This window comes from Cervus canadensis, chromosome 18 (genome assembly GCF_019320065.1).
Source record: "Cervus canadensis isolate Bull #8, Minnesota chromosome 18, ASM1932006v1, whole genome shotgun sequence".
Classification (NCBI taxonomy): domain Eukaryota; kingdom Metazoa; phylum Chordata; class Mammalia; order Artiodactyla; family Cervidae; genus Cervus; species Cervus canadensis.
Window position 1 is genome coordinate 7,164,625 of NC_057403.1, and position 13,060 is coordinate 7,177,684.

At 42.3% G+C, this 13,060-nt stretch overlaps 1 protein-coding gene across 9 annotated transcripts in view; it reads left to right on the top strand.

Moving 5' to 3' along the window:
- The window catches only part of LOC122420606 (zinc finger protein 432-like), a 56,026-nt gene that overhangs the window by 20,394 nt on the left and 22,572 nt on the right, over positions 1-13,060 (top strand). For 2 of the 9 annotated variants that reach the window (XM_043435914.1, XM_043435913.1), the window contains exons 4-7: positions 8,216-8,261; positions 9,981-10,201; positions 11,839-11,965; positions 12,244-12,336. In XM_043435914.1, coding sequence (XP_043291849.1) covers positions 10,187-10,201; positions 11,839-11,965; positions 12,244-12,336 — 235 coding nt within the window. In that variant the 5' untranslated portion in view covers positions 8,216-8,261; positions 9,981-10,186. Of the gene's footprint in view, positions 1-7,473; positions 8,009-8,138; positions 8,262-9,980; positions 10,202-11,822; positions 11,966-12,243; positions 12,337-13,060 lie in introns of those variants that run through there. The other 7 variants (XM_043435907.1, XM_043435908.1, XM_043435911.1 and 4 more) reach the window with 7 other exon arrangements.

Consider the following 13,060-nt stretch of genomic DNA (forward strand, 5'->3'; position numbering starts at 1 on the left):
GTATTCTTGCCTGGAGAATCCCGTGGAGCCTGGTGGGCTGCTGCCCGTGGGGTCACACAAGGTCAGACACGACTGAAGTGACTTAGCATGCATGCATGCATTGGAGAAGGAAATGGCAACCCACTCCAGTATTCTTGCCTGGAGAATCCCAGGGACAGAGAAGCCTGGTGGGCTGCCATCTATGGGGTTGCACAGAGTCGGACATGACTGAAGCGACTTAGCAGCAGCAGCAGAGCCTCACAGGCTATAATCTATGTTCTAACTTAAAATAATTTGTATAAACATGATTTATAAATTCTTGTTGTAACCTTACTATGAAGTTGATCTTTTGTCTCAGTACTTTTTGCTGAAATCAGACATTCATCTTTTCATGCTGTGTCTGGTATAGAGTAGCCTTCATAAATACTGAATAAACATTTTCTCTTAATATATGTATTACTTAACCTCCTAAAATCCACCAGAAAGCCAAAAAGAAAATAAATCTGCAGAAAACTACTCACTTGGGACTTGGGCATTTTCTGGAGCCCTACGTTCAGCCAGCAACTCTAACATCTGCTCTGTTGTTGATTCTGCCCGCCTCCCTGCAGCTCCAGTACAAAGTCTCTGGTGAAGGATGTCAGGTTGTTCCTGGCACCTTCAGTTCCTTCCCTCACTGGAACTATTTCATCCCAGGAAATTCCTGGGGGATTACAGAAATTCACTCCTGTGACAAACTATAACTGGGAGCATAATATTTTTGTGAGCTGTATGAGTTTTTATTTGAATGTGGTGGTAGGTTAACGTGATAGTTTAAAGAGAAAAAAAGTACCATATACTACCTGATGGTCTGTTTTACAAGAAAGAAACACAAGCAACAAAGCTATCTTCATTAAATTATGTAATTGTGCTAAAACTTTATTCAAAACTAAATTTACATTTAGAGAAGGGTGATTATAAAGAAATTTTTTTTTAAACTAAATTTTTAAAAGGCTAAAATCCAGAGAAACAGTATATATATGTGTGTGTGTGCTAAGTTGCTTCAGTCATGTCCAACTCTTTGTGACCCTATGGACTATAGCCTGTCAGGCTGCTCTGTCCATGGAATTCTCTAGGCAAGAATACTGGAGTGGGTTGCCATGCCCTCCTCCAGGGGATCTTCCTGGCCCAGGGATCAAACCCAAGTCTCTTATGTCTCCTGCATTGGAAGGTGAGTTCTTTATCACTAGAGCCATCTGGGAAGCATGTGTGCGTGTAAGCGTGTGTGCGTGTAAGCGTGTGTGTGTGTATTGGAATAGTGCTTGCTAACCTCTCTTGGGTACTTACGATGTGCTAGGTATTCTAAGTATTTGAATAGTTAGTACTGGTAGTTTTTTAAACAAATGGGAAAAGTATCATAGGTTGAGAAATGCCCAAGTTCGCATAGTAAGTGGCAGAATATGGATAACAACCTAGGTCTGCCCAAATCTGAAGTCTGTATTCTTTCCTCTGAGTTAAACTTATCTGCAGGTGTTCTGCCTGCTCACCTGGAAAACCTAAAAGGATCAGTTTAAACACATTAGTAATAAAAGGAGTTCAGTAAGGCTATGGAAGAGAAAAAAAAGTTAATTACTTTTATACCTATAAAATAAAAATAACTGAAGGTTCAAAAGAAAAGAGAAGCTATTTGCAATGGCAGCAAACATAGATAAGATCTAGGCATAAACTTAACAAGCAGTGTCCAGACCTTTGTAAGAATATTTCAAAGTCATGTCTATCCAAATTATTGCAAAGAATGTAACTTCAGTCAACACTGCAAGGAGATTCACATTGTAGAATACTACGCAGTTATCAATAAGACTTTGTACCAAAGTCAGTAATCTGGAACAATTTTACCATATAAGGTTAATTTTCTTTTTTTGAAGGTTTTGAAGTTTCTTTAGAAAGGCAAATTATAAGCTATTTATGCACTGTTATCACATTTTTGTAATGAGTCCTAAAAAAAATTGGAAAAGGAAACATATCAAAATTTTAACAATGTGTATTTCTGGTTACCAAGATTTTGGATGTAGGAAAGTCCTCTCAAGCATCAGAAGGATGAAAAAAGGGAGGATCCCAGAGAAATGTGCACTAAGTTTGAAAATTAGAGGGGCAGATACCACATCCTTCAGAATAATCATTTTACCTTAGATTTTATGTAAATCTTGGTCATTACAAAGCACTGTGAATGCAGCGAGAGGAGAAGGTGATTTACAGGACAGAGGAAAGCAGGTTTTTATGAAGGCAGTAATGTAGTCTATGAGAAGTCAATGGGCTTTAAAACACCAAAGTCCTCTAAAATGCAGAGACCTCTCAAGTTCCAGCTCCCATAAATTTCTTAGGTATTAGTGCCTAACAACATCATCCCCCAAATATGGACCACATGGCTATTTCATAGTTCATGACTGCTAATAGATTATCATTCGTTTATCCAGACTCAAACACCTATATCCCCATGACTCTCAGTGACCACTGGGGACGCAAAGACAGGAAACAGAGCTGCCCCAAGCACGAACCTCCTTCCAAGGCCACCCAGAAGGAAGCGCCGACCACTGAGCCTCCGGCTATGCACATCCCACATATTCACCAAGCCAGGACACCAAAAACACTCAACTGCCAACTAAGGACGTCAGAATCACAGACCTGCCATTGTGGACACATCCATTAGTGAACCTCCCAAAAGACGTCTCAATCACTGACTTATGCCCAAAGACTCCCTAGTCCCTGACCTTCCTCCAGGAAAGCTCCAATCGCTGACATCCCTCTAAGGCTGTCCTAAGAACCGATCTTCCTCCAGAAGACGTTTTCAGGCTTTGACACACTCTCAAAGAAACCTCAATTCCTGACTTCCTTCAACACCTCCTGTCATTCACCCCGAATCAATAACATTACCCCGAAGGATGCCCCAAATCACTGACCTATCCCCTAAGTGCATACCAATCAGTGTCTACCCCCTAAACCATGCCAAACACTTGTTTGCCTCCAAGACTGCACAGTCACTGACCTCTCCCATAAATGCTAACCCCAAGCCACCCCAAATCTGTCTCCACGCCATTCCAATACCCTGACCCTTCTCCAGGGCTGCCTCATTCCTGACCATTTCTGATCCCTCATTAACGGAATGCATCCCCTGCCCAACAGGGCTTGCTCCTCCTAAAGACTCCCCATAGGCCGCCCTTACCTCTAAGTTCATATCTCCACAAAGCTCAACCTGATTCTGCTCCCAGAAAGCGAAACTGAGACCCCTTAATAGATTCTTCACGCACCGCTGGGTGGGTAGAAATAGGCACAGTCCATCACTTTCTTCAGAGTCACAAGCCCGGCTGTCCCACCTCGCAGGTCAAGTTTATCCTCTGTAGCACCCGAGTCTGCAGGCTGACAACCGTCACCCCGGGCCGTCCTTCCACCAACGAAAATTCCGTTTAGCTTTCGCGTCCTTTAGAGAAAGATACTATGACAAGAGTATGGCGGCACCCTGATAGCTGCTATATATGGGACCCATCTTGGAAGGCCATCCGTACAACCAGTTTTCCTGCCCTACAAAATTTGCGTTACGCCAATCGCTAGCGTTGCAAAGGGGAATGCGCATGCTTTAGTCCATCTCAGCGGGATACTGGTGTCCTTCTAGTAAGGCACACTAAACCCAAACATGTACGCCTTCGCTTTGCCGCTGGTACGTGCGAGTTACAAACGTCACAGTGGGCGCAGCCATATTTAAAAAGGTGCGCATGTTCGTACCGCAAAAGGAGTCCTGCTTTAGGGAGCTGGGTGCAGGTGGAGCGATTTCAGGGAACGGTACCGGGTTTGGAGAAGCCAAGGTGGTAGAGGAAAGCAGCATGCCTCTGCGGACACAGAGGAAACACATTTAGTTGAAGGAAAAGGTCTTCAGTCAAAGTTGGGGGTGGAAGTTTGATGACATCCCTAGGGTGAATGGTGAGAGGGTTGCTGGGAGGGTTGAGCTAATAGGGAGGGGTTTTGTTCTGACTAAGATGGAAGGTAGTGAAATGGGAAGGAATAGAAGATCAGAAACTGTGGGTAAAGAATCCGTCTGCAGGGCAGGAGACCGAGTTCGATCCCCGGTTCGACCCCTGGAAAAGAGAATGACTACCCACTCCAGTATTCTTGCCCGGAGAATCCCATGGATAGAGGAGCAAGAGTGGGGCACTACTGAGTGACCAACGCTTACACTTTTTTTCAGACCAGAAATTGTTGGTAGCAATTTCTGTGCAGGCTTTATCTCAGTTGAAATGTTTCCACATAATTTATCTAGTGAAGAATTTTTTAGAGTTGGAGTTGTTGAAAGAGTCAGAGAGAATGAAAACTTTGAATTGGATTGATTATTCCAGGTGGTTGTCCAAAACTGTTATATTAGTTGAGTCCCCTTACTAATCTGTCCTCCCCCAAGAACTCCAGCTGAAAAGTAAGAGCTAATTTTTATTAAGTGTATGCACATTTTTTGACTAGGGGAGTATTTCAAACATAGTAATTTTCTTATTTAACTTAATATTATGAAAGCTGTCAATGGTGGACAGAAATATTATCCTCATTTTAGATATGGGGAAAAAAAGGTCTAATTCTATCAGAGTGCCTGGTTTCTAAATATCTCATCCATCTTTTAGTCTTTGCCTGTTCTAAAGAGTGAAAAAATATCATTTTAATTTTGCTTATTTATTTTACTTGATAACATTTAATAAGTCTTTTGTTGTTTTCTTCGTGTGGTGGAGGTTTTGGGAACCTTGGTCCCCAACCTGGGATTTAACCCTGGCCCCCTTCAGTGGACCACTGGACTACAAGGGAATTGTTTCATTTCTTATTTTATAAATTATTTATTTTCTTACACCATTATTGCTTTTTTGTTTTAGGTTGATTATCTTTTTATTAATCATATTGTGGATATTTATAACTATCAATTCAGCCTCCATTCTCCCCATCTTTTAGTTCAATTCAGTTCAGTCGCTCAGTCATGTCCGACTCTTTGCAACCCCATGGGCTGCAGCACGCTAGGCTTACCTGTCCTGATGGACAGGTCCATGTCCAACTCCCGCAGCCTACCCAAACTCATGTCCATTGCGTTGGTGATGCCATCCAACCATCTCATCCTCTGTCGTCCCCTTCTCCTCCTGCCCTCAATCTTTCCCAGCACCAGGGTCTTTTCCAGTGATTTGGTTCTTCGCATCAGTTGGCCAGGGTATTGGAGTTTCAGCTTCAGCATCAGTCCTTCCAATGAATATCCAGGACTGATTTCCTTTAGGATTGACTGGTTGAATCTCCTTGTTGTCCAAAGAACTCTCAAGAGTCTTCTCCAAGACCACAGTTCAAAAACATCAGTTCTTTGGTGCTCAGCTTTCTTTATTGTCCAACTCTCACATCCATACATGACTACTGGAAAAACCGTACCTTTGACTAGATGGACCTTTGTTGGTAAAGTAATGTCTCTGCCTTTTAATATGCTGTCTAGGTTGGTCATAGCTTTTCTTCCAAGGAGTAAGTGTCTTTTAATTTCATGGCTGCAGTCACCATCTGCAGTGATTTTGAAGCCCCCCAAAATAAAGTCTGTCACTGTTTCCATTGTTTCCCCATCTTTATGCCATGAAGTGATGGTACTGGATACCATGCTCCCCCTCTCTAAGCAACCACTAATATACTTTCTGTCTCTAGATTTACCTATTCTGGACATAAATTTGATCATATAATATGTAGTCTTTGTAACTGGCTTCCTTCACTTAGCACAAACTTTCAAGGTACATCCATGTTGTGGCATGTTTCTGTACTTACTCCTTTTTATACCTGAATAATACAGTCTAGGAGGTTGCCAAGACTCAGACGCTACTGAGCATATGCAAACACAATATTCTGTTATATGGATATAGCACATTTTTATTTTTTCAGTTGATTATTTGAGTTGTTTCCACTTTTGGCTGTTACAAATAATGCTGCTGTAAACATTTATGTACCAGTTTTTGTCTGGACATCTGCCTTCATTTCTCTTGGATATAAACCTTGGAGTGAAATTGTTGGGTCATATGGTAAATTTGTTTACTGTTTGGGGAACTGTGAGACTGTTTCCAAAGCAGCTGTGCAAAAGGAATACTGACTAAAGGAAAACTGTTTTTTCTACTCTAGGATACTTCAGATACCAAATATTTGGTGGAGTCCGGCCTCCCAAGTCCATTTTTCAAATGAGGTTCTATTTGTTAATTTTTACATGATGATTTTTTTTTAAAAAAGTGGAAGTCGCATAGTCGTGTCTGACTCTTTGTGACCCCATGGACTGTAGCCTGCCTGGCTCCACTCTCTATGGAATTTTCCAGGCAAGAATTCTGGAATGGGTTGCCATTTTCTTCTCCAGGGGATCTTCCCGACCCAGGGATGGAACCCAGGTCTCCTGCACTGCAGGCAGATTCTTTACCAACTGAGCCATAATGGAGCTTTAATTTGAGGGTATTGTCTCTCTTCTATTTGTAGGAGGCTTCAAAACACCTCTCTTACAAACACGAACAGCTGTCTTCACACAAGCATTTCCTTTCCTTCATTCTTCCAATAGAGTTATATTATGGGTTGGCCAAAAAGTTCTTAATTATGATTGGATCAGATTTGGTGTTTACATTATGTTGTGTGTGCGCGCATGCCCTCAGTCACTTCAGTCGTGTCCAGCTCTTTGATCCTGTGGACGGTAGCCCACCAAGCTCCTCTGTCCAGGGATTCTCCAGGCAAGAATACTGGAACGGGTTGCCATGCCCTTCTCCAGGGGATATACCCGATCCAGGGATCGAACTCGCTTCTCCTGTGTCTCCCGCATTGAGGCCGTAGTTTTAAATTTAACTCACTGAGCCACCTGGGAACTACAAGTAGTATTTATTTATGACTATATAATACTATATACTACTATATACTGTATACTACTGCAGTTCAACCACTAGTACACTATGATTACTTTTCCTTTCTTTTACGACTTTTTATTCTGCTCGGAGTTATCTTATTTTTTCCTTACAAAATTTCTGCACTCTCGTTTTCATAAAGCCCGGCCCTTGATACTGGCTCAAGCTTAGTCGGGTATCAGGGGCAAACAGCTTCCCCGGACGTTGGATTCCCTCTTCCCATTGGCTCGTGACTACTCTCCTCCCCTTTTCTGGGTGGTAATCAATGTAGTTTGCGGAGGAGCGTGCAAATCACTGCTGGCTCAGTGGGTGAAGAATCCTCCTGTAATACAGGAGACGCGAGTTCCATCCCTGGGTTGGGAAGATTCTCCTGGAGAACGAAGTGGCAACCCATTCCAGTACTCTTGCCTGAAAAAAAAAAAAAAAATCCCATGGACACAGGAGCCTGTCGGGCTACAGTCGGACTCTAATGAGCAAAGAGGAGCAGAGAAGTGTGGGTGGTTTGGCTTTTGTCACTTCTGTGCTTGTGCCTGGCTTTCTGTACGGTAATTCCTAAAAGATGGCAGCCTCGGCTTCCGTGGCGAACAGGGCGCAGACATTAGCTCCCTGGAAAAGCCGGGGGTAAAAAAAAAAATGCGTGTGTGCTCCGTACACTCCGTACAAATGCCGCAGTCCCTAGTCGGCCGCCGTAGTCCAGCTAGGGCGCAGTAGTAAACAGAATTCTCGGAAGTGAGGGTTCGAGGAGGTCGCGGTGGGATCAGGAGAAAATCAGGATAGCGTGTGGATCCTCTGCGTGGAATAGGATGAGAGGACTGAGGTGTCGTTCGCGTCCGGGTGGGGTGGAGCCATGCTGTCCATAGAGGGAGAGGAAGCCAGCGGGAGTTGGTGACGGCTCTTTATGGTTGGCGTGACGTTGGAGTCAGTTCTGAAAGATTCTGGTGTTTAGTCCAGTCGAGATCAAGGATTGAAAATCCGTAATCAGGGTTTTGTATGTCTCTGCCGTGCTTGGTGATTGAGGACTGCGTCAGGGAATGATATTTGTCAAAGTGGTGTCTGGTTTGGATTCGGGATTTAGTAGGCGGTTTAATGACAGGATCGGGGGACTCCTGGTCAGCGAACCTGGATGTCTACTGCAGGTTTGGGGGTGAATCCAATGTTTGCGGGGTGGGGGTGGGGGGGGCGGTGGTGTCCAGGTGTGTCAGTCATTGAGAGGTTTGTGAAAGCTGAAGCTGGTGGGTGGGTGGGTGTTTCAAACGTTACTTTCTCCTTCAGTTTCTCAAGTCCAAGGCTTCGTTTGTAAAATCGCCTTTGACTTCTTGTATCTTTTCCTCTCGGACCGGTAGAAATGAGAGCGTTGTTGGAGACCGAAGACTAAGCACATCTAAAGTGGTAAGGTTTCTACTAAAAATGAGGATTTTGCCTTTCTTGCTTGTTTACTGTGTGTGTGCATACACACACTTGTAAATCTTTCCTTTCAGAGTTGTTCTAACAAGAGTACAGTAACATCTCTGTTACCCCATTTCTGTTCTCCAATGGTCACATTTTTAAAAAGTTTTCATAAGTTTACTTTTTAGTCTTCATTTTTCTATGCTTGGTTTTCACAGTTCCAGTAAACTGTGGAAATACTGGTATAATTAACCTCATTATTTAATTTCCTATCATAAATATTCATAATGAATGTATCATACAATTTTTTTTTCTGTGAAAATTCTTTTTTAAAAATTCCTAACAACATACCAAGAGACAAACCTATGCCATTAATGACTGGCGTCACTCAATATGTATATTCATTTAGATAGAATTTAAATGCTTAAGTAGTCAGCACTTTTGAGAACAGGTTATGATTCTGCATTTACACAAGAGTGTGGTTCCCTGTCCCTCATCTCCATCTTGATTTTTAACTTTTTTGCCATTGTGAATGGAGTCTTTTTACTTTGGATCTTTTTACTGACTTTTAATTTTCTATTGCATAGAAGAGCAATTATATTGAAAAGATTTGTTTTTTGCTCACCCTGCCTCATTATTACAGGCTTCCCCATCCCCCATGATTTTATTATGAAAATTTTCAAATGTATATCAAGGATTACAGAATTATACATTTGAATTCCTGTGTACCTGTCACCTAGATTTTATCATCATGATTTTTTTGTGTTTCCTTTATTGTATGTGTATCCATGTATCACTCTTCTATTCATCATCAACCCACCTTTTTACTTTTTGGGGGGTATATTTCACTGTGAGTTGCAGAGACTTATGCATTTCCCTGTAAATATTTTAGTAAGCAAATAATTAGAGCTCTACTCATAGTTTTTTCCTAATAACTTTTTTATTCAAACATCATACAGTTTATCTGCTTTAAGTGTACAATTTAGTGATTTTTATTGTAATCACATTTCTTGAACTTGTTTTTATACTTTTACTAAATGGGTTATTGTTGTTTTGTTGCCAAGTCATGTTTGACTCTTTTGCTGCTCCATGGACTGTATCCCACCAGGCTCCTCTGTCCATGGGATTCTCCAGGCAGGAATACTGGAGCGGGTTGCTATTTCTTTCTGCAGGGGATCTTCCCAACCCAGGGATTGAACCCTTGTCTTCTGTGTCTCCTACTTGGCAGATGAATTCTTTACTACTGAGCCACCTGAGAAGCCCACTAAATGGGTATATCCACAAATAATAATCTTGATCTATACACTTTAATTTTTTCCCCTTGGTTTTCCTTTGTTTGTTTATTTCACACTATGGACTAGTTCAGCAGGTCCACGAGCACACATGGTTTCCAGGGCAAAGCTGTCCAGGTCGTCATGTCTGTATGTTCTCTTTCTGGAAACTGGCCTGTGATAACTCCCCTGCTGCGGGAGCTTTGTGTTGTGCTGGTTCTCCTTTCCCATCTCCCGTTTTACAGTCACCCCACTGCCACCTCACAGAAGGAAGAAGTACTATCCACACATTTACAATCTTCTATTTTATTGCTCTAGCATGTAATAGCCTCTGGGTCCCCAAATAAAGGGACAAGTGACCTTGAAATTAGGTCAGTGACAATGTCAATGAGAAACATCTGGGCCCTGAGGAAATGGACACTCACAAGTGAATTTACTTTTCACCCCACAGGTCCTGGCTCCCTGATACATCAAGATACAAGATACATCAAGATACAAGGTACATCAAGTGACTAGGGGGTTTCCCTTCCTGGACGTCATCACTTGCGGGGACGTCACTGCCTTGGGACTAAGATTTCTAACCCAAAATTGAGGACAGTCCAAGAAGAGACTCAGGACACATCCTAGTCTTTGACTAGGTCTCAATATCAGAAGAAAATGATCAAGGACCAGGTAACTTTTTGGCTTGTCTTATTCCTTCCATCATTCTGTAATTGGGTTTTTGGGGGATTGTAAAACACAATTGAATTCAATAGAAAATAACAAATTGGAAAAGCAGGACTTGTGCAGAAATAAATTTAGATTTAAATTCAGCATCAAGGGAAAGTAGCATCAGGAATATATTGTTAGCGGGATCTACACTGAAGGACTAATGTTGGAACAACGTGTGTGATTGGAGTATCCTATGGGTTACATCTGTTGTCAACTTATGTTTAACATTTCTTTTTTTTCTTTATAATTTTATTTATTTTTGGCTGCGCTGGGTCTTCATTGTGGTGCAGGCTTTTCTGTAGTTGCGGCGAACACGGGCTGCTGTCTTAATCACAGTGCGAGAACTTCTCATTGCAGTGGCTTCTATTGTTGCAGAGCACAGGCTCTCAAGTACAGGTTCAGTGGTTGTGCACACAGGCTTAGTTGCTCTGAGGCATGGGGGATCTTCCCAGACCAGGGATCAAACCCACGTCCCCTGCATTGGCAGGCGTATTCTTTACCGCTGAGCCAGCAGGGAAGCCCAGGAGTTCACAAGCCACAAGTAAATGATCCTGCAGCATTGAAGACCCGGTGTAGCCTAATAAATAATAATAATAAAAAAAACCTCCAGTGATTAAGAAGTACATCTAGCCTTCTTTCCTAATTCCCTGGTATCACTTATCAAACAGGCAGGAATATGTACTTCCTGTCACTGAGTTTGTCTACCTCTGTGTCTGTGCAGATGTTTGTGGGTGGATCTTGCTCAGCCCTTAGGTCTTTGGAAAGTGTCCTTCTATGACTGTATTTACAGTTTCATAAACTGAGTTGGGGAATGTGAGATCTCTCTCAATCCTCTCTATTTATTGTTCTGGTTTATATATATAGTCCGTCATTATATGTTTGTGCTGCATTTTGAGTAATTTCTTCAGATCTTACCATTCATTTTATTATCTCTTCAATGTATCTGATATGCTGTGATCTGACTGGTAATGTAAATATAATGTACATAGGTACATAAATATTTGTGTGTTTTTTGAAGGATGCTATTTATTTTCTTAGTTTGCATAATGTGCTTTCCTAGTCTCTCACTGTTTGGACATGTTTTAGAAAGATGTCTTTATTCCTCCTAACATACATATTTAGTATGTAGTATCTTGTAATTACAGTGTGGCGTTTCTTCATAGTTGATTCTGGTAATGGTTACAAATATTCATGGTGAATATAGGAATGTGTTATGTTCATCCTGGTGTCACTAGAATATACTTAATGCCTGGCACATATGTACTTGCTTCAGAAAAAGAGTTACGTATGTAGCAAATGGTTCAACTCTATATTGCAAATGTTTCTTGTTTAGCAAAAGGATTTAAAACGACTTTTTATAGGAACTTCTGATTTGTTGAATGCTGGTTGACTGTACAGTTACAGAGTATTTGGGGAGACAGGTCTGAACATGGTTAGATTTTGCTTCTGTGACAATGTAGTTTAAAAAAAAAAATCAAAACACCTCCGTATATAGATGTAGCCTAAATGGTAAAAAGAAAGAGAGCAGAACAACTTCCGTCACATGCCTTCCGTTATGGTAACCAGAGAAACACTCTAGCAGGACTGTGTTGTTACAGGGATCGCTGACGCTGGAGGATGTGGCCGTGGACTTCACGTGGGAAGAGTGGCAGCTCCTGGCCCCTGCTCAGAAGGCCCTCTACCGGGACGTGATGCTGGAGAACTACAGCAACCTGGTGTCCGTGGGTGAGGATGGCTCCTCCGGGTCCCTCAGAGAGTCCCCAGTCAGTGGCCTTTCTTATTTCAGCTTCTGAAAGCTCTGCAGTGTCCATGGTGCCCTGAAGTGGTATCTGAGTCTCAGTTTCCTCCCTGGTCCCAGCCTAGAGAGTATGATGTGCCCTTTCCTGAGAGATGAGCCTTCTCTTGGCTGAGCTACACACTGTGTACTTCCTAAAATAGAACTCCAAGCTGGCAGACCACAACCCAGGTCAAGAGCCTGTCTGTCTCTCATTTCCCATGAACAGGATATCAAGCCAGCAAGCCGGCTGCTCTCTCCAGATTGGAGCGAGGAGAACCATGGCCTGTGGAAGACGAAGTCCACAGTCGACTCTGTCCAGGTGAGTGACAGCCCCAGCGCTGGGTTGGTCGCAGGACTTAAATTCTCATCATTCACAGATGTCACAGCCATGAGCGTCTGACAACATGGAATCCAGGCTTCCACGACGCTCTGATAGAGAGCTCTTTTTCTTTTACGTGTGTCGAAGAGTGTCTCTCTTCTTGGATTTCATTCCTGTTTATTTCCTCTTGGTCTTGATTTTTTTTTTTTCTCTTAAGTTTCTTTTTAGAATTCTCAAATCTTCCTGTCCTGCCCCCAGCACTGTATCCCTGACTGTTCCTTCTGATTTCCTTGCTATGAAATTATACCTTCCATGCCTGTCTCTGATGAGGGATGTTTAATACTTTTAAAAAAATTTTGGCCACACAGTTTTTTAGTCAGAACTTGTTTTAGGGAAGATTTTTAGTTCCCTGATGAGGGATCAAACCTGGGGCCCCTGCACTGGAAGCATGGAGTCTTAACCACTGGACCACCAAGGAAGTCCCAAGATATTTAGCACTGTCTTCTGACAACTGCACCTTCTTGCCCCTTTGGATAATATTTATTTCCAGTCCTAACATTCACATCATCTTTGATTGGCAGATAGGGTTTCAACATATAAATTGTGGAGGGAGGAAAGATAAACCCTTAAGGCAGTCTCTGGAACCTTCCATTTTTTCTTCATAGATCTGTGTTGGGAAAGCCTTGGTCTTCCTGTGTTTCTCCTGTGTTCTCACACCACTGCT